A 20,928-nucleotide genomic window follows, 5' to 3' on the forward strand; every position below is an offset into this window, starting at 1 on the left:
AGCTTGTCAGGAGTGGCTGGCTCTCTCTGTGCTGGGACTTTTTGTCCCAGACTCTTTCTTCTTTTTAATATTTTATTTGAGTTTTTTCTCTACCTTTACTTAGCTGTTGTTTTTGTCAGCATTAGTTAGTTCTTCGGACGAAGAGGATCATGCGGACTGGGTCTCGGGCTGATCCCCCTGATCGCAGGTCGTGGGTCAGTGGCTTCCCAGTCTGCCATCGAGCGTTCAGCCAGGTAACGCTCCTGGCACGGTGAACGACCCATCCCTGTTCGGTGCAGGGATGTTTGGTGAGGTGGCTACCTCACCGGACGCTGTGCGGTTTCTTAACCGCCATTGTGTGCGTCTTGAATTGCGACTCTCCCTGCCTCATGTGCAGCGGCTTGTTCGCCTGTGCGGGTTCCCCACGCCATATGAGGTAAGTGTGTCTATGTGGGGACCTGTCTGTCTGGGGGGGGTCTCAGTCTGGGACTGTGTAACCTGCCTTTAAATCACACTGCTTGTCTCCCTATCTCTCGGCTGCATGCTGTGGGCTGCAAGGGGGGGGGGGGAGCTGTATGACACTGTGTGTGTCAGGCTGGGCAGTGTGGGAAGCTGTGTGCTGTGGGGCATGTTTTTAATGGCATGTTGGGGCATATACAGTGATCGCTGCGGCGATCTAACATGTATCCATATAATGGGATGAAATTGTGTGTGTTTTTATGCACTGTGGAGCGGCGGTTTCGGCGCCAAACGACGCCATTTTACCGGCGCCCGCTCCGGCCGCATGGTTTACATGCACGGCGGCCATTTTCTTGTAGCCTCCATAGGCTTACATAGAGCGCCCTGGCAGCATCACTTCCTTTTTCCTGGAACACCGGTCGAGGCAGCAGCAGCAGCGGGGTCTCCTCAGGTTTTATCCTTCTATTCCTGTTGTCCATTGCCTGTATTCAGTCTGTATATTCCCTGTGGGGGTCTCATTGTGCCTGAGTGTGTGCGGTGGGCTGCGCTTACCGCGCTTGCTGAAAGGGGGCAGTTAACCCTTGGTTGTCTGGCGTACAGGGGCAATGGATTCTCAGGAGGGCAAGTTTCCCACAGTATTGGTGGAAAGCCAGGGGACCGCTGTTTCCCCCCCAGGGGGGGATTTAGCCACTATTGTGGCTGGCCTTGCTGCCCAGGTGCAAATGCTGGTGGCTGCTCAATCTACTAAACGGCCCAGAGTTACTCTGTCCTCCGATTCTGAGGGTGAAGGTGATGGGGCTGTTCTGGCAGGGACCCCCCTATCGGGGTCCCGCTCCTCTCTTGATCTAGTGGGGTCTGAGGTAGAGGCTGAGGTTGAGGGGGTTGATAATTCTCCCCCTGGCTCGCCTGAAGAGCTTGCAATCATGGATGAGTTGATTGCTTCCATTAAGCAGACGCTACGTTTGCAGGACGACGTGTGTCCCCCCGCTGCCTTGGCGGCTTATGGGACGCAGAGAAAACGCAGGACGCCGCAGGTTTTTCCCTGCAATGCTGATTTTCAGCGCGCTGTAAAGGATCAATGGCGCGATCTGCGCAAACCTTTTGCGGTACCAAGTAAATTCAAGCTGCGTTATCCTTTCTCCCCTGCCACTGATGAACGGTGGTGTGTGCCTCCACCAGTGGATCATGCAATTGCGGTTTTGAACAAAGCCACTGCGATTCCTGCAGAGGGATCCCCTGTTTTCCGTGATGCCACGGATAGGAGACTGGAGTCTCTTGCCCGTCATACTTATTCTGTTACGGGTTCTATGCTTAAGGCTCTATTTGCTTCTCTCATGGCGGCCCAGGCGATCGCAAGTTGGACGCAGATGCTTAGGCGCGTCCTAGTGGCCGATTCGGCCTCGGCGGCGACCCTGGACATGGTGGATCAGATCCACCAGGGTGTCATGTATCTGTGTGATGCGGACCTGGACCTGATTCCGTTGGCTGCACGTGTGCACAGCGTGGCGGTGTTGTCTCGCCGCCTGGTTTGGTTGAAATGTTGGTCGGTGGACCAATCTTCACGTAAAACCTTAGCCAATCTGCCTTGTGATGGGTCTCGCCTTTTTGGGGAGTCCCTGGATGTGTTGATTAAGGGGATCACCGGGGGTAAGAGCACTCTCTTGCCCCATTTCCCCAAGGCTAAGGGGGCTTCTGGGAAGAAGCATGCGAATTTTCGGCCCCCTCAGGGGTCCTTTCGTGCCTTTCGGCCGCACTACAAGGGCAAACCGTTCAAAGGCCAGGGCTCTCAGAAGAAACCCTGGTCTGGGAAACAGAAGTCCGGCCAATCCGGACCTGCGGCCCATAACAGTTCGGCCTGAAGGGGCGCCCTCACCCAGTTTTGGGGTGGGGGGACGCTTGCTCGGTTTTCTTCAGCCCTGGTTGGCCCGTGTGCGGGACAGATGGGTTCTGGAAATCGTTCGATCTGGTTACAAGATCGAGTTTCTCTCTCGGCCAGAGAGCAGATTTTTTCCCTCAAATCTACAACTGTCTCCAGAGCGCCTGCGGGATCTGCACCTGGCGGTGCGGGACCTGAGGGCTCAGGGAGTGGTGGTTCCGGTGCCTCATCGGGACAGATTTCGGGGGTTTTATTCCAATCTGTTCACCGTGCCCAGAAAGGAGGGCAAGGTTCGTCCAATTCTGGACTTGAAAGCTCTGAACCGCTCTGTGCGGGTTCGCAAGTTCCGCATGGAATCCCTGCGCTCGGTGGTGGCTGCCCTGGTTCCGGGGGAATTCATGGCCTCCATCGATTTGAAGGATGCGTACCTTCACATCCCCATATTCGAGGGTCATCAGAGATACCTTCGATTTGCCATTGCGGAGGATCACTACCAGTTCGTGGCGTTGCCCTTTGGTCTCGCCTCGGCTCCGCGGGTCTTCACCAAGGTGCTTGCACCGGTTCTGGCATTATTGAGGGCCCAGGGCATTTCTGTCCTGGGGTATCTGGACGACATTCTGATTCGGTCTGCGACCAGTCAGGGTCTGGAGAAGGACCTGTCTGTCACGATGCAAACTCTGCAGGAGTTCGGTTGGACGATAAATGTTCCAAAGTCGACACTGAGTCCGTCGGTTCGTCTTCCCTATCTGGGAATGATACTGGACTCGGTGCAGGCGAAGGTCTTCCTGCCGGAAGACAAACTCAGGACTCTTCAGGAGGAAGTCAGGTCCCTCAGGGACGTTCCGAACTCGTCTCTGCGGACGTGTATGAGATGTCTGGGATTGATGGTCTCGGCTTTCGAGGCGATTCCTTTCGCGCAGTTTCACACGCGGGGTCTCCAGGCGGAGATCTTGTCCGAGTGGGACGAGCGACCTCAATCTCTGGATCTTCAGATCTCGTTGAGTCATCGCACCAGGGAAAACCTTCTGTGGTGGCTCCAGTCCCCGTTGGTGTTCGGGGGCAAGTCGTTTCGTCCGATCTCGTGGACGATAATCACCACGGATGCCAGCCTGTCGGGCTGGGGTGGTGTTCTGGGCGTTCTGTCCGCCCAGGGGACCTGGTCGGAGGGGGAGTCTTCCCTCCCGATCAACATTCTGGAATTGCGTGCGATAAGGCTCTGTCTTCATCGCTGGACGGACCGGCTGCAGGGCTGCCCGGTTCGGGTGCAGACGGACAATGCCACGGCGGTGGCCTACATCAACCACCAAGGGGGCACCAGGAGTGCCCGAGCGGCTCGAGAAGTGGCCGACATTCTGTCTTGGGCCGAGACTCATGTCCCGGCGATAACGGCGGTTCACATTCCGGGAGTGGAGAACTGGCAGGCGGACTATCTGAGTCGCCAGACCCTGGATCAGGGGGAATGGTCTCTCCATCCGGCTGTCTTCCAGATGTGCGCGAAGTGGGGTCTCCCAGATGTGGACCTGTTCGCGTCTCGCCTCAACTACAAGGTGAAGAGGTTCGTGGCAAGGACGCGCGACCCTCGGGCAGACGCGTCGGACGCGTTAGTGGCCCCGTGGCATCAGTACAGGCTGATGTACGCGTTTCCACCGATTCAGTTGCTGTCCCGGTTCCTTCGCAGGTTACACTCGGAACGCAGCACGGTGATTCTTGTGGCACCGGACTGGCCTCGCCGGTCCTGGTACGCAGACCTCGTGAATCTGGCGGTCGACGCCCCCTGGCGTCTGCCTCTTCGGGACGATCTACTGTCTCAAGGACCGATTTACCATCCTGCTTTACAGTCGCTGGCTTTGACGGCCTGGCTGTTGAGACCGAGGTCCTGAAGGAGAAGGGTCTCTCTCCAGAGGTTGTTCATACCTTGATCAACGCGAGGAAGTCTTCCTCGGGAAAGGTTTATTACCGTACTTGGAAGGCCTATTTTGCCTGGTGTGAGTCCAGGGGGTTTTCACCCCGCACGTACTCGGTTTCCCGTGTGCTGTCTTTCCTTCAGACGGGTGTCGATCAGCGTTTGGCGCTGGCTACGATAAAGGGTCAGGTGTCTGCGCTGGCCGTTCTGTTTCAACGTCCCGTGGCTTCCAACTCCTTGGTTGGCACTTTTATTCAGGGTGTGCGGCATCTGGTTCCTCCTAGGAGGGATCCTTTGCCCCCTTGGGACTTGAATCTAGTCCTATCTGTGTTACAACGTGCTCCTTTTGAACAGATCAGGGAGATCTCGTTGTCTATGTTGTCCAAAAAGGTCGCCTTTTTGGTGGCGATCACTTCGGCTCGCAGAGTGTCGGAACTGGCGGCTTTGTCCTGCAAGTCTCCGTACCTGGTTGTTCATTTGGATAAGGTGGTCTTGCGACCTAATCCTTCTTTTCTGCCGAAACGAGTTTCGGAATTCCATCTTAACGAGGATATTGTTTTGCCTTCGTTGTGCACGAAGCCTAAACATCCAAAGGAGGTGAGATTGCATTCTCTGGATGTTGTTCGGGCGGTTAGGGTTTACCTTAAATCGACTGAGTCTTTTCGAAAGACGGACTCCTTGTTTGTTCTTCCAGAGGGTCCTCGGAAGGGCATGGCGGCTTCCGCCTCTACCATTGCCAAATGGATCAGGCAGACCATTGAACAGGCCTATGCCTTGCAGGGGAAGGTTCCCCCTGTGCCTGTGAAGGCGCACTCTACTAGATCTCGGAGTACGTCTTGGGCCTGTCGTCATGGGGCTTCTGTAGCCCAGGTGTGTAAGGCGGCGACTTGGTCGACCGTACACACTTTCACAAAATTCTACACAGTAGATGTTCAGGCATCGGCGGATGCTTCCTTTGGCCGCAAGGTTCTTAGTGCGGCTGTTCCCTAGGGTCCCTTGTTGGGGACTCCTGGCTGTTGGGATAAGTTTTGTATCCCCTGGTTTTTTGTCTTTTCCTGGGTTGTTGCTCCTGTTGAGCACTTATTTTTGCTGTTGCCCAGCTGGTTTCCTTCCTTTGGTAAGGTTCCTTTCTTTGATGTGGAGACTGCGTTGCCTTTCGGCGCGGATGCGTTTCCCACCCCTCATGTTTGCACTGCTTTGGGACGTCCCCATATGTGACGAATATGAAGAGGCGGCGACTGTCGGAGGACATAAGAGAAAACGGAATTTTTGTAAAATCTTACCTGTAAAATTCCTTTCTCTGAGTCCTCCGACAGTCGCCGCCCCCGCCCCTCTTTTGGGGTTTGAATGTATACTCTACTGCTATTCCACTAAAACTGAGATATGGTTGCAGGAAGTAGGAGGGTATTGACTGAGGGGACCACCCCTTGAGGGTGGGATATGTTAAAGCTTTATTGTTAACATATTCTGTTGCCTAGCTACTCCTTCGGAGCAAAGTCTAATACCCCATATGTGACGAATATGAAGAGGCGGCGACTGTCGGAGGACTCAGAGAAAGGAATTTTACAGGTAAGATTTTACAAAAATTCCGTTATTTACCTGCCCCTTCTTGTCTCAAATGACAGTCAGTAATTGATACTGATCACGGACTCTCTCCATTCATAACTGAAGTGAAGGAAACTGTGTTTACTATGCTTCAGTTAGGGAAAGTCATTGTACAGAGCTATTCCTGTCCTGTGTTTCTGTGCAGCTGAGACGGCAGAGATGGAGATTGATAGTTGTGTCCTCAATCTCCTTTCTCTGTCTCAAAGGTGAAACCTCAGAGGTCTGTTTAGACTCCGGATATCTCACCAAAGCCCTCCAACAGGGCTTCTAAAATATTGTAAAAAATATTTTAATAATCATAACAATAATAAAAAAAAACTAAAAAAAACTACTAACACCAATGGTTGAACTACCAGGGTCACAAAGGTCGCACTTATGACCAAGCGCTGGCATCCTGCCACTGGGCTCAGAGGGAAGGGCCCTTGGCCAGGGGTCAGGCGGCCTTCATGGTTTCTTGCACCAGGCCCCTGAAGGTTCTAGTTATGCAGATGCGTCATTCATTCACAGGGATCTGTGAACAAACAAACTACAAGTCCCTTCTTCCACCACGGCAGACGGACTTGTAGTTTCAATGGACTGTGAATGTGTTGATGAGTGCGCATGTAGTCTATTCACACTTCCTACAGCTCTGAAACTAACAGCCCACACAGAGGTACAGGCACAGAGCTATATGAAGAGCCTGCAGGAACCTGACATTGCATGCTCCTGTAAAATAATAAATGCACATTTTTCTTATTTTCCTGCGAAAACGTGCATTTATTTTATTTTCTTCAAAAAGGTGAGCTTATCCTTTAAAGTAGTAGAGTGGCCCATTAGCACTGTAATCTTTTTGTTTGATCTATTTTTATTGGTAATTTAGTTTATTTTCTGAGTGCTTGCAGCTTTAAGGCTAAGTTCACACCTGTGCGGATTTTACCGTTGCAAGTCCTGCACAAATTCCTGCAGCTGCAACCATTTGCAAATAAACTGTCCTGACCGCGCAAACCGCGGCTCACATTGCCGCGTAGATGTGAACCTAGCCTAAGATAGTTGGTTAATGATTAGTAGTACAGAAAGAAAAATATTTATAGACCTAAAAAAAAACCTAATGATAAATCCGGTCACTGTTATGAATTATACTGTTTTTATTTCAGGGCAAATCCTGAATCTTATGATGATGTTGTTCAGAAACCAAGACAGATTCTGTGCCAGTTTGTGGACCGGATCCTTACTGATGTTGACGTTGGTAAGTATTATTTACTTTATTGTAAATGTTAATAGTTGTTTATTTTGTAACCTTTAGGTGTGGCACAATAGGCGCACATATGCCTTGCTAGTGCAAATGTGGTACAAGGACAGTAATGCTTTTGGCCGCTGTGCATTGTGGGCTGCGGAGTAGTTTCCTTGGGTCTGATGGTGGCTTCTGTGTTTCCCTTCCCTCATGTGTATTGCTTTGGGACATCCCAGGTAGTCATGATTTATAGGTTGCTCTGTGTCCTGTGATGTACGATAAAGAAAACTGGATTTTTTTACTTGCATGTAAAATCCATTTCTTGGACTATGTCAGTGGATATAGAGTAGGCCTGCACGATATTGGAAAAAAATGTATTGCGATATTTCAACGATATATATTGCGATATTGAGGGACCCGTCAATCCAGCCTTTCTGACCATACAGGGTTAATGTATGTTACTGAAGGGAATGGGATTCAGTGCACACTGCAGCCTTGTACCATAGGGTTAATGTTACTGACACTGTAGGGATTGGGAAGGATGCTGGGAATGGAAAGGATGAAGCATGCAGGCAGCCTTCTAAATTTTAATTGCAGATACAGGGCACTGGGCAGGTCAGGGTTAATATGGTAAAATCAATCAGTGACAGTGTGGACTGTGGAATCGATCAGAATATTCAGTGACAGACAGTCTCTCACAGTGGTGGTGGTAGGAGGCTGGAGCGGTGGACTAGGAGCCGGGAAAGGATCACAGCACAGCCGCATACATTTACTCACTCGTGCACTGCAGCCCGCCCCACACGTTCAGTGAGTCTCACTCTCCGCCCTAGTTTTCTCAATGGCACATTCAGGGAGCCAATCACGCCGTGAGTAGCGGCACAGCGGAACCAATCAGGTGTGCAGGCACGCGTGATTGGTTAGCTGTGCAGCTAATCATGGCGTGATTGGCTCCCTGAATGTGCCATTGAGAAAACTAGGGCGGAGAGTGAGACTCACTGAACTTGTGGGGCGGGCTGCAGTGCTCGAGTGAGTCAGTGTATGCTCACCGCTGAAGTGTCCCGACTTCTCCCTGCCTAACACGGTCTGCGAGTCCTCCTGTCGTCCTCCGAGTCCCTTCCCCCTGCCTATGCAAATATCGTGACCTCTGCGATTATGAATATCGCCTACGGCCGCAGAACGATAGTCGATATCATATCGACTATCGTTCAGCCCTAATATAGAGGTCCCTCCCCGCTCTTCTGCGGTTTCATTGCTTGGTACAAAACTGAGGTACTTCCTGTACAGGAGGGGGTTATATAGGGGAGGACTTCTTTCAATATCTGCCATTCACCTATAGATGGTGTATAACCCAGGTAGTCATGATTTTATACATAAAAACACTGGGTTCCAGGCACTGATAACTGTGAATCCAAATTTTAGTTGAGAAATGGGGGGGTTGGGGTAAACACAATAGTATGACCAGGGCTAAACCTGTGTAGCTGTCATATCACATTAAAGTAATGCTGAGTAACTGAAAACAACAAGTCAGGCGGGGCTCAGTAGCTCACTCATGAAGAGATGTATAAGCCATGAGATATAGGAGCTGAAGTATGTCCAGAGTCAACAGAAAATGAAAACCACATTTTGTTTATTTCCATAAACCGAAAAGGGAAAATTATGCAGTGTTGCAAACGTTACCACGCTGGAGACCTGGGCACCGATGGGTCGCTGTGTCCTGTTGGCAAGGAAAAGGTCATAGGGAGGCACCCAAACACCATGTCCATGTGCTGCTCTTTGACCAATTCAGCTCCGGAAGGTTTACCCCCTTCATGACCAGGCCATTTTTAGCGATACGGCACTGCGTTACTTTAACTGACAATTGCGCGGTCGTGCAACATTGTACCCAAAAAAAAATAGATTGTCCTTCCCCCCCCCCCCCCCCACAAATAGAGCTTTATTTTGGTGGTATTTGATCACCTCTGCCTTGTTTACATAGGCAGACTGCCGTTCTGCATCTTCTGAGAATGATCGGTGGGTCCCGGTGGACATCGCGCCAACTGTCCAATTACAGCGGGAGCGGGTCGCCTGCGGCGTGCCCCCAGACCCACTGCACAAAATCACGTACAGTTATGTGATTTCACGCAGGAGGGCCACCTTGCTCCAGTATATCTCCCTATGTAGGCAGTGGGGATGCCCTTTCACGGGACCACCGGCAAGGATACCTGCCGGGCACCCACGATTGCTCCCCGCTGAGAGAGGACGGTTTGCTGTTAACACCGCGGACTGTTCTCTCTGAAATGATCAGAGTGCCTGTGATCCTCCTATATTGGTTACAGGCCTCTGTGTTCATTTCACAAGTCCCTCCTCCATACGGTTATAAAACTTCCCTAGGCTCACACTTAACCCCTTGATCACCGCTGGGTTAACCCTTTCCCTGCCAGTGTCATTATTACAGTAACGGTCCATATTTTTAGCACTGATTACTGTAGTAATGTCACTGGTCCCCCCAACAGTGTAAAAAATGTCAGTTAGGGGTCCGATCTGTCCGCCACAATGTCGCAGTCCCGCTAAAAATCGCAGATCACCGCCAATACTAGTAAAAAAAAAAAAAAATTTTCACCTAATTTGTAGATGCGATAACTTTTGTGCAAACCAATCAGAATACGCTTATTACAATTTATTATTTTTTTTTATTTTTTTTTGCGCATAATGTAAAGTTATGCACTTGGGGGCTAAAAATATGCATGCATCATACATACTAGGTGGAGTAGAACAGGGGGAATCCATAGCGTAGAAGGATCTGGGTGTTCTGGTAGATCATAAGCTTGATAATGACACGCAATGCCAAGCAGCGGTTTCCAAAGCGAGCAAAATCCTTTCTTGTATTAGAAGAGGTATGGACTCCAGAGACATAATTTTGACCCTGTACAAATCATTAGTAAGACCTCATCTGGAATATGCAGTTCAGTTTTGGGCACCAGTTCACAAAAGGATATCGGGGAACTGAAGAAAGTGCAGAGAAGGGCAACCAAACTGATAAGAGGCATGGAGGAGCTCAGCTATGAGGAAAGATTAGAGGAACTGAATTTATTCTCTCTTGAGAAGAGGAGATTACGGGGGGATATGATCAACATGTATAAATACATAAGGGGTCCATATAGTGAACTTGGTGTTGACTTATTAATTTTAAGGTCATCACAGAGGACAAGGGGGAACTCTTTATGTCTGGAGGAAAGGAAATTTAATCTCCAGACATGGAAAGGCTGCTTCACAGTAAGTCCCAGTTCACACTAATGCGATGCGGTTACCCTGCGTATCTACTGCGGGTTCCCGCATCGCATTCCCAGCGCAGGCAGTTTACACTGCCATATGCGAATCACTAGGGTGTCAATTCAAAGTTAACGACACCCCCAGATCAGTTCACATATCGCAGTGTCAACTGACATTCGGACATGAATCGGATTGCATAAGTGTGAACCACCATGCGATGCGATTCTGCTGCAGACCCAAAAAAGGGTTCTGTGCGTGTTTGTGCCGAATCAGATGCAAATTCAGCCATACTATCTGCACAGCCATCGCATGTGATTTTCAGAGCAGTGTGCTCCGAATCACATGCGATGTCTGCCATAGCACTAATGTGAACCGAGCCTAAGAGCTGGTTGTGTCCAGCTCAGTAGACTGCTTTAAAAAAACCCTGGATTATTTTTTAAATGTACATAATATAACTGGATACTCACATTTATAGGTAAAGTTGATGCAGGGAATATCCAATTGCCTCTTGGGGGATCAGGAAGGAATTTTCTCCCCTGCTGGAGCAAATTGTATCGTGCTTTGCTAGTTTTTTTTTTTTTTTTTTTTGCCTACCTTTAGATTAACTGTGGGTATAGGCTTGTGTATTTTTTCCCTTTTATTTGTTTGAACTGGATGGACTTGTCTTTTTTCAACCAGACTTACTATGTATGACTGGAATTGATAACTAACTGTGATGTTGCATTTACAGTGGCCGTGGAGTTATCCAAAAATATTGAGTCTCAGCCAAGTTCTGTAATGTTGCTGGACTTTATTCAACACATCATGAAATCATCTCCACGTATGTTTGTCAGTTCCATGAATAGTGCTCAAAATGAAGAAGCTGATCGCAACTGTATTGGTAAGACACTAATCTGACTATAAGAAATTCTAATGGTAGGCTTACTAAATAAATGTGTATTCAGTCAGCTTAGTATTTTAGAAGTACTGTTTACATTGTTTTAAGAATCATGTTTTTCCTGTATGCAGTTCTTTGCTATGACTACATACAGGCATTACTAATCTGAGGAATTTAAAAGCTGGGTTTGTGTTAAAATTGAAATGTTGAAAGGCCCCCTACACGGGCCCCCCACCTTCTACCCCATAAGGGATCTGACTATGGGAATCTCAGAATATCTTAACCACTTGCTGCCCACAATACTTTTACTGCGGGCAGCTGGTAGGGGAAGGTTGGGTCAATTGCATGTACACCTTCCAGCATGTTCCAGGTTAGGGCACACAGTGTCCCTGATCACCGCCACACCAGTCATATGATGCTTCTGTACTGCACTGGTGACAGCATGTGAAAACAAAAAACATATATCATTTACAAAAATATTATGCCAAAATTTAAATTGTGACAATTAAAAAAAAAAACTTGCCATGCCTCTTGCTAAATGCCTCAGACTGTCTACATTCCAAAAAGGAGTTATTTGGGGTGTATTTGTACTGTCTTGGCATTTTAAGGGCCTAAAGAAAATGAGAAAGGTCGTCAGTACATCAGAACTAATGAATTTTTAAATATACACTAGTATTGGGATGCCTGCCTTTACACGCACATGAACTTTAGTGGCATCCCAGTCTTAGTCCATAGGGTTCAATATTGAGTTGGCCCACTCTTTGCAGCTGTAACAGCTTCAACTCTTCTGGGAAGGCTCTCCGCAAGGTTTAGGAGAGTGTCTATGGGAATGGTTGACCATTCTTCCAGAAGCGCATTTGTGAGTTCAGGCATTGATGTGGATGAGAAGGCCTGGCTCGTAGTCTCCGCTTTAAGGCCCCTTTCACATGATCAGACTGATCAGGTCTGCCTGTCCGTTTTCCAGGCGGACCTGATCGAGCCACCCATTCTCCTTCATGGGGAGGTGGATGTCAACGGAGATGTGTGTGTCTGGCATCCGATAAGATGAAAAACAAACTGATGACGATACGTTCGCCATCCGTCCAGCGGGTCGGATCGGATGGAAACTGACATGCTGTCCGTTTCCATACGATCTCCCCTTAGAGGAGAGCTAGACTCTGACAGGTCCGTTTCCGCACAGTGGGTGGAGACCGACCTGTCATCAGCCTGCTCAGGGGGGATCAGTGGAGCAATCCCCAGCTGAGTTGGCAAAGCCTGCCGAGCGGATCTGCTCCATGAGAAAAGGGTCTAATTCATCCCAAAGGTGTTCTATCGGGTTGAGGTCAGGACTCTGTGCAAACCAGTCAAGTTCCTCAACCCCAAACTCGCTCATTCATGTCTTTATGGTCCTTGTTTGTGCACTGGTCCAAATCATTTGGTGGAGGGGGGATTATGGTGTGGGGTTGGGCTTGACCTCTTGATCCCAGCAGTGGCGGCCGGTGCGTTGGGGGAGCAGGGGCGTCGCCCCCCCCATCCATGCATCCGCCCCCTAATCTGCATGCGGGGCGCCGGACGCATGGAGTTCAATGGGGGTTTTTTTTTTTTTTTCTAATCCCCTGATTAGAGCCAAAGGCTCTAATAGGCTTCAGTAAAGGGTGAACCCGGGGGGCGCAGAGCAGTGCGCCCCGAGCCCACCCATTGTGTGACAATAGCGAATGAAAACGGATCCTCCTCCTAGCCAATCAGGGAGCGAGTCTAATACCTGATTCCTGATTTGCCGCAAGGCAAACCCCATGCAATTGGCCGAGGAGGCGGCGGGAGTGGGAGGACTCGTGGAGACGTGCCGGGAGACTGAAGAGAAGCCGCCGGCCTTCTGCTGCTGCTCCAGGTAAGTGCACTGGTCTCGGGGCCACACTGCATGGAAGGGGGCACGCACGCTGGTCACTGCATGGAAGGGGGCACGCACGCTGGTCACTGCATGGAAGGGGGCACGCACGCTGGTCACTGCATGGAAGGGGGCACCCCGCACGCTGGTCACTGCATGGAAGGGGACGCCCCGCACGCTGGTCACTGCATGGAAGGGGGCACCCGCACGCTGGTCACTGCATGGAAGGGGGCACCCCACACGCTGGCCACTGCATGGAAGAGGCACCCCGCACGCTGGTCACTGCATGGAAGGGGGCACCCCGCACGCTGGTCACTGCATGGAAGGGGGCACCCCGCACGCTGGTCACTGCATGGAAGGGGGCACCCCGCACGCTAGTCACTGCATGGAAGGGGGCACCCCGCACGCTAGTCACTGCATGGAAGGGGGCACCCCGCACGCTGGTCACTGCATGGAAGGGGGCACCCCGCACGCTGGTCACTGCATGAAAGGGGGCAGGCACGCTGGTCACTGCATGGAAGGGGGCAGGCACGCTGGTCACTGCATGGAAGGGGGCAGGCACGCTGGTCACTGCATGGAAGGGGGCAGGCACGCTGGTCACTGCATGGAAGGGGGCAGGCACGCTGGTCACTGCATTGAAGGGGGCACGTACGCTGGACACTGCATGGAAGGGGGCACGCACGCTGGTCACTGCATGGAAGGGGGCACGCACGCTGGTCACTGCATGGAAGGGGGCACGCACGCTGGTCACTGCATGGAAGGGGGCACGCACGCTGGTCACTGCATGGAAGGGGGCACGCACGCTGGTCACTGCATGGAAGGGGGCACGCACGCTGGTCACTGCATTGGAAGGGGGCACGCACGCTGGTCACTGCATTGAAAGGGGGCACGCTGGTCACTGCATTGAAAGGGGGCACGCTGGTCTCTCTGCATTGAAAGGGGGCACACTATACCTTAATTACTGAATGCCCCTTTCACACTTTTGCGACCTCAAAGTCACGCAATTTTCTCTCCTCCCTTTCCAGGACGGCCCAACAGTGAGAGATGATAGTCTCCTCCCCACAGGAAACACAATCAATTCCAGGCTTGTTAAAAGGCCCCACCCTTCCCTCTGTCCCTCAGTTTAGATTGTGTTTCTTCCCACAAGCAGTGAAGCGTTTATGTTTACTGACCTGCAGACTCTGAGAGTCGAACGGTATCCCTGTAAGCCAAGTTCAGCAGAAGGCCACGGGTTCCCTCCGGGGGACCCTACGAGCAGAGCTTTACCTGCCACCCCTCTGGCAACTCACAGGTCGCCCACAGACGTACAAGCCCTCGGTCACCTGCGGTGTGTTTCCAGGTCTGGTTGTCCGGCGCCAGCAGCTCTCCTCCACAGAAGTTTTTCTTGAAGTTCCTGCCGGGCGGGGCAGTTCAAGCTTCGTCTTCAGACCAAAACTTCCGGCGCAACGGCAGGATGCGCGCAATGCACTGCATGATTTGTAGCATGCGGAAGGAACGTGGAGGAGATGCCGGGGCCGCTTACTAGCGGCAAAGCAGACTCCAAGGCTATCGCAGCTCGGACATCTGCTTGGGGGAAAAATGAAGCTCTCCACGGCCCATCCTCTGGAGGAGGAGAGGCTGGACCAGGAGTCGGTAGCAAAACCCAGTTCTGAACAGGCTAAGTGCTAAAGAATGTACCCTTCACTGGATTGTTCCCTTTAAAGTCTGCTGGTTACCGACTTAAGAGAGCCTGGAATTAGTCCCTTTTCCCCGACCTTAGTCGTACTCATCCATGTCCTTTCTATGGTCCTCATGTTAAAACACCTTTAGGAAGAGTGATACTTTATAATGCCTTGTATCCTGTCTTCCAGAGTCCCCTAAGTGGCTCACAGAAACCTCTGCAACTATAACATCTTCCCAAAGTCTCCTCCCTTCAGCACAATCCAAAGGAAAAAAGAACAAAGGCAAAGAAAATAGGACATCACCAGAGGAGAGCCGCTCACAATTCCCAGAACTGTTTCAGTAAGTTAAGGGAGCAGGGACTCAGATGCACCTGATGAGGTAAAACCAACAAAACAAGCATGCTGGGGCTCTTTCAGGCCACTATTTATGCCTGAAGAGATACCAAATCTGCCTAAAACCTCAACACAGCATAAACTCTACAAAGGACTAGGCCAAAGCCCTTCTAGAGTTTTTATCTATACACCATTCCCTTAAAGGTCATATCCTTTAACAATGGAAAAATACCTGAAAGCAGCAGGAAGAGCGATCTGGTGGCGGTTCCCTCTTCTGCAAAAAACTCCCAGTTGGGATATTAAACTGGCTGATAAAAAGGACTCGGGGTCAAGGAAAAACCCCTCCCTGCATATACTCAGGAGTTGAATTACAAAAACCTGGGGCTGGGGTAAGAAGAAAAGACAACAGTGGTGCATGCCTCCCCTTACCTGGGGAGATGAACAGGTTTTTCCCTGACTACAGCCAGGGGAGGGAGTTTTTATCTCTGCTGGTGGTTGTACTGCCTCCTGTTTCATGAGGGCGATACTACCTTTCCCTCTCCAGATGGGTACAAATAACCTAGAAACTGTGTGCGCAGTTTGGCAGGCATCTTGCACTGCATGTAAATCTGACAATGGAAACTGCATAATATGTAGCCAGCCATAACATTAGTGTGTTAGCTTGCTTTTACACGGGTACTACGCTAGAGTCACGCTATTTGTAGTGCGACTTTACAGTGTGACTTGGATATACGCTGTTTAATACATTTTTGGATGTGATGTAGTAGTCTCTGACTAGAAAGCACATCAGTAAAGCGCAAGCACCCGGCCTGCCAGAATCGCTACAGCCCTGAAAGTCGCAGGACCAGGGAAGTTGCATAACAAGTCGCACCAGTAAAATAGAGCTTAAGGGGTGGAACCCCCAGTATTTAAGCTGCTACCCATCCTGGGATAAACTAGATACGTTATTACTTGCAAACTCTAGTGGATGATTTTTGCCAAGTAGCTCAAAACTAGCTTCATGTTAACTGTCACATCTACCAGAAGTGTAGGGGAATTACAAGATCTTTCTAGGAAAAGAACCTTTATGGTGTTTATTCCCATATAGGATTATTGGCAGGCCAGATCCCTTAGATCTGCCTAGGGTACCTCTTTCATTAACAGGTGGCAAGAGGTAAACCCTTTCCCATCCTTAGGTGGTAACCCTATGGATGTAAGGGAATGAATTTCCACTGATTGGACGTGAGGAACCACATCCTCACCTAATGACTGAGGATCAAGAAATTTGATAATTCTAATTATCCATGGATCCTCCATTCTGGACCAATAGGACTATGGGCCTCAAAACCTTCAGTCCCTAGGTGGATTGGATAAGACATTAAACATGTCTTATTACAAACTTGGGTGTTTCAGCACCAGCAAAACAAGAACCATAAGAAGCCCTGAAGACATCCTGGGCCAAAAAAAGCTGGAGTACAAGCAATGCGGCCACCTGGTCTAGACATGGCACGGTCCTAAAACGTGACCGTGCAGAAGTACTGTCTCAACAAAGACCTAAGCCCTTGGCCAAAAAGGTTTTTACAGACAGTGGTCCCACCCGAAAGTAGGCCTAAGGGGATCTCTAGTATCCTCTCACTGTTGGGCTGTCCTGGAAGGGGAGGAGAGAAAACCTACCATTAGTTTACCGGTAACAGTCTTTCTTCCGAGCCTTCCAGGACGGCCCGCCTACCCGCCCTTGATAAAAGGGTATAAATATTATGGAAAAACTTAGGTGGTAAGTACCTATAGAATTATTAGAACACTTCCCTCGAATTTGGTTGTGGAAGATACTCTATTACAACTGAGGGGCAGAGGGAAGGGTGGGGCCTTTTAGCAAGCCTGGAATTGATTGTGTTTCCTGTGGGGAGGAGCCTATCATCTCTTACTGTTGGGCTGTCCGTGAAGGCTCGGAAGAAAGACCGTTACCGGTAAACTAACGGTAGGTTTTTTACAGCGTTTTTTGCCGCAAAGCAATGCCTATTACATTTTTCTGTTTGCGCCCCCCTACTGGATCCTAGTGAAGGGAACTCTTAAGCCGTCAGCATACCAAGACATTTTGGACAATTTCATGCTCCCATTTTTGTGGGAACAGTCTGGGGGATGGCCCTTTTCACTTTTGTGCCAACCAATCAATACAATTAATTCTTATTGTGATTTTTTGTTTTTGCAAACATATGTAGCAGAATACATATTGGCCATAAATGCAGTGGTAGGGGAGATTTACAGCGTCTACAAGCTGAAGCTCTGCCCTTCGTATGGGGAAACGGGAGGCCTCGAATGCAGAAACAGACATTATATACCCCAAAATCAGGGACATGGATAAGGAGGGGGGAGTTACATTTTTTTTTTTTTTTTTGCTCCGCCCTAGGCACTAATGCATTGTTATTTTAATGCTGCTGCCTGCTGTTACTCCACCTGACCACCTGGAGCGCCGCCGGGCTGTAGGCTTGGATTGGGGTGAGGGAGGTTCTGACTGACAGTGCTCTCATCTGTCTGCTCTGCCTCCACACCTCCTCTCTAGTCCAGACTGAAACTCCAGAGACATTTCTTGACTTGTCCTGCCAGTTACAGAAGCTTCCAGGAGGACAGCAGCACTGAGAGCAGAGCGTGAGGGAGCAGGCAGCACCTATCCTGCCCACTGACGCATATGATCAGCTCCTCCACTCTTCGAGCTGCCACTTTCTGCCTTTGGCTGTCACTTGGGGAAGGAGCTACCTGAGTCTAAATGCTGTTAGCTCAGCTGAGCCTGCATCTCAATTTTCTCTGAAGTGCTGCTGTGCTGTGCTGCAGTCTGGACCTTAACTCCAGGAGGACAGGTCACCAACAACCACCAGGTGTGTCTCGCTCTGTGTGCTGTTCTAGATCAGGGCTGCTAGAACAGTTGGAGTTCAGTTTTTTTTCTTCTTTTCTTTTATAAACTCTCATTAATATCATTTCTTATCTTCCTCTCATTTCATGCTTGCAATGCATACCTCAGTCTCAACATTAGAGTGTAAAATGGGTGTAAGGTTAATGATCTCTTACAAAAGCCAATCCTGCCATTCTGAATATAAGCACAGACAAAGATTGGCTCTGAAAAAAAGTAAGGAGACCTACAAATGAACAGTCTCTCTCTCTCTCTCTCTCTCTCTCTCTGCTTTCTACACATTCACATAACAGTGGGAACATTCTGAGATTTACCCTTCGCTGTATAGAGTGCTCTGCTACTACATTTGAATGCTGCCCTGAAGGTTATTAACCCCTATTTAAATGTATGCTGCTAGCCTGCTACATTGTAGTCCTGCTGAGGAAGTTGTTGACCCTTTCTTGCGATGCTAGGACTACTGGTCTTAGCTTAAAGTGGTAGTAAACCACAAAAAAATCTCCCTGAAAATGAATGGCATAATGTGCTATTATGCATTGCATACATTATTATTATTATTATCATCATCACATTATTTTTATTATCACGGCTGTTTTGTTACATATTTGAATATATTCTGTGTTAATTATCTCACAACAGAGCAGAGTCACTAATTAGTTGCGGTTTTAATTATATTTATTTTCCAAGCGCAGTTTTAAAATTTTGGAGTGTGTGTGCGCGTGCACCTCTTTCCCTTGTGTGCTCCTCAGGCTAAAACTGCAGTGCAGAATTTCTAGGTATCTGAGATTGTGGGAACTACTGGCAAAGTTTGTTGATTGAGATGCTAGGTGCTGAGTCTTCTATAATTGTTGTTGTGTTAGCCTGTTAGGCCCTGACTGTGCACATGTAGCAGTTTGGGATTGTGGGCAGAATATCCCTGTAATTCCGCCTGCCGCCACACCCACGGCAATGCTGGCAAAACGCAACACGTTTGTGTTCTATTCATTTTTAGTGACACCAAAATGTGGTGTGGTTTTGCTGTGATTGTTGAGCGATTTATCACACAAGGATCCAAAACCACACAATGTTTTGGTGACACTAAAAATGAATGGAACACAAACACACGTGCTGCGTTTTGCCAGCATCGCCGTGCGATTTGGAATTGCAGGCAGAATCACGGGGATACTGCCAGCCCGTGATTCCAAATCACTACATGTGAACATTGTCTTAATGACATCGACTAAGGCTGGGCTGAGTCTTCCATTACTGTTGTGTCTCCCGGGTGCACCGTATTCTAAGTATCTTCTCTTTTTCTGTATGTATGGACTCTGCGGTGTCTGCAAAGTACCACTTCTCTTGTCTTGTATGCCTGTTTAACAAGAAAAACAGTGTGCGCTTTCCTGCTTCCTTCCACAAGATGGTGCCCTTTGCATCTGCCCAGTAAAGATCCCAAATTGCTACATGTGAAAAGTCAGGGCCTAACAGGCAAACACAACAGCAATTATGGAGGCCCCGGTCTCAATGTATTTTATAGCTACAAGCAAGCCCAGGTTTTGTTTAACCACGTCTCTTAGACCCTCCCACTCCAATGTTTTGCCACACCCACTTTTTTGTTGCGGTGCGTTACGCGTCCCGCAAGTCACTTCCACTCTGTCATGTCTCTCATTCACGAAAGCGCGGAAGTTGTGAGGTATGTTCTGTATGTATGAACAATGCACAGTGCTGCTTCTCTTATCTGGTATGCCAGGATAACAAAAAAAAATCTGAGAGTGCTTCTTTCCACAAGATGGTGCCCTTTGCACCTGCCCAGTAAGATTGGCTATTACAGTGCACCACCCTATGGGCAGTCCAATGGCTGAGGGCACTGTACACTAGGGATCGACCGATATCGGTTTTTCGTTGCCGATACTGATATTTTGGCCATCACATATCGGTATGGGCCGATATTTTGTACATTAAGGGCCCTTTCACACGGGCGCTCCGTATGTCCGCAAATCATCCTATTTTTTTTGCGGATGATTTACGGACATAATGTAAGTCTATGGCATTGCGGATGTCAGCGGAATACCATCCGCTGACATCTGATTTTCTTCCTTTCAGTTCTGTTCCAGTTTTTTGGAACTGAACAGAACCCTATTTTTTCATCCGTTCAAAAAACGGATGGGATGATATGCGGGCATACGGAGCGGATGACACAAATGTCATCCGCTCCGTGAAAAAAAAAAAAAGTCCCGCAGCGGAGAAAAACAGCGGAGCGGCCGTCTGAAAGAGCCCTTAAAGTTTTGAAAAATATAGACAATTTTTGACACAAATCTGGTACTGAACATGTTAAATTTTTGTTTAATGCCTGCTGGCTTGCACCCTGATGTGGCTGGCTGGCACCCTGTGGTGGGTGGGTGACTGGCTGGTACCCTGTGGTGGGCAGGTGGGTGGTTGGCTGGCACCCTGTGGTGGGTGGGTGGCTGGCTGGCACCCTGTGGTGGGTGGGTGGCTGGCTGGCACCCTGTGGTGGGTGGGTGGCTGGCTGGCACCCTGTGGTGGGTGGCTGGCTGGCACCCTGTGGTGGCTGGCTGGCTGGCACTCTGTGGTGGGTGGGTGGCTGGCTGGCTGGCACCCTGTGGTGGCTGGCTGGCTGGCACCCTGTGGTTGGCACCCTGTGGTGATGGCTGGCTGGCACCCTGTGGTGGTGGCTGGCTGGCACCCAGGGGTGGGTGGCTGGCTGGCACCCAGGGGTGGGTGGCTGGCTGGCACCCTGTGGTGGGTGGCTGGCACCCTGTGGTGGGTGGCTGGCACCCTGTGGTGGGTGGCTGGCTGGCTGGCACCCTGTGGTGGGTGGCTGGCTGGCTGGCACCCTGTGGTGGGTGGCTGGCTGGCTGGCACCCTGTGGTGGGTGGCTGGCTGGCTGGCTGGCACCCTGTGGTGGGTGGCTGGCTGGCTGGCTGGCACCCTGTGGTGGCTGGCTGGACTTCACAGGGCCTGTGGGTGGCTGGCTGGCAGGCACAGGGCCTGTGGCTGGCTGGTACAGGGCCTGTGGACTGCTGGCTGCCTGGTA

The 20,928-nt window shown here is 50.0% G+C and overlaps 1 protein-coding gene across 1 annotated transcript in view; it reads left to right on the top strand.

Annotated features, from left to right (window-relative positions):
- The window catches only part of ATR (ATR checkpoint kinase), a 345,838-nt gene that overhangs the window by 6,703 nt on the left and 318,207 nt on the right, over positions 1 to 20,928 (top strand). Inside the window, exons 2-3 of the mRNA XM_082249535.1 lie at positions 6,956 to 7,047; positions 11,012 to 11,161. Of these exons, the coding sequence (XP_082105661.1) occupies positions 6,956 to 7,047; positions 11,012 to 11,161 (242 nt within the window). The remainder of the gene's footprint in view (positions 1 to 6,955; positions 7,048 to 11,011; positions 11,162 to 20,928) is intronic.

The sequence above is a fragment of the Pelophylax lessonae genome, assembly GCF_965119305.1.
Source record: "Pelophylax lessonae genome assembly, chromosome: 3".
Taxonomy (NCBI): Eukaryota; Metazoa; Chordata; class Amphibia; order Anura; family Ranidae; genus Pelophylax; species Pelophylax lessonae.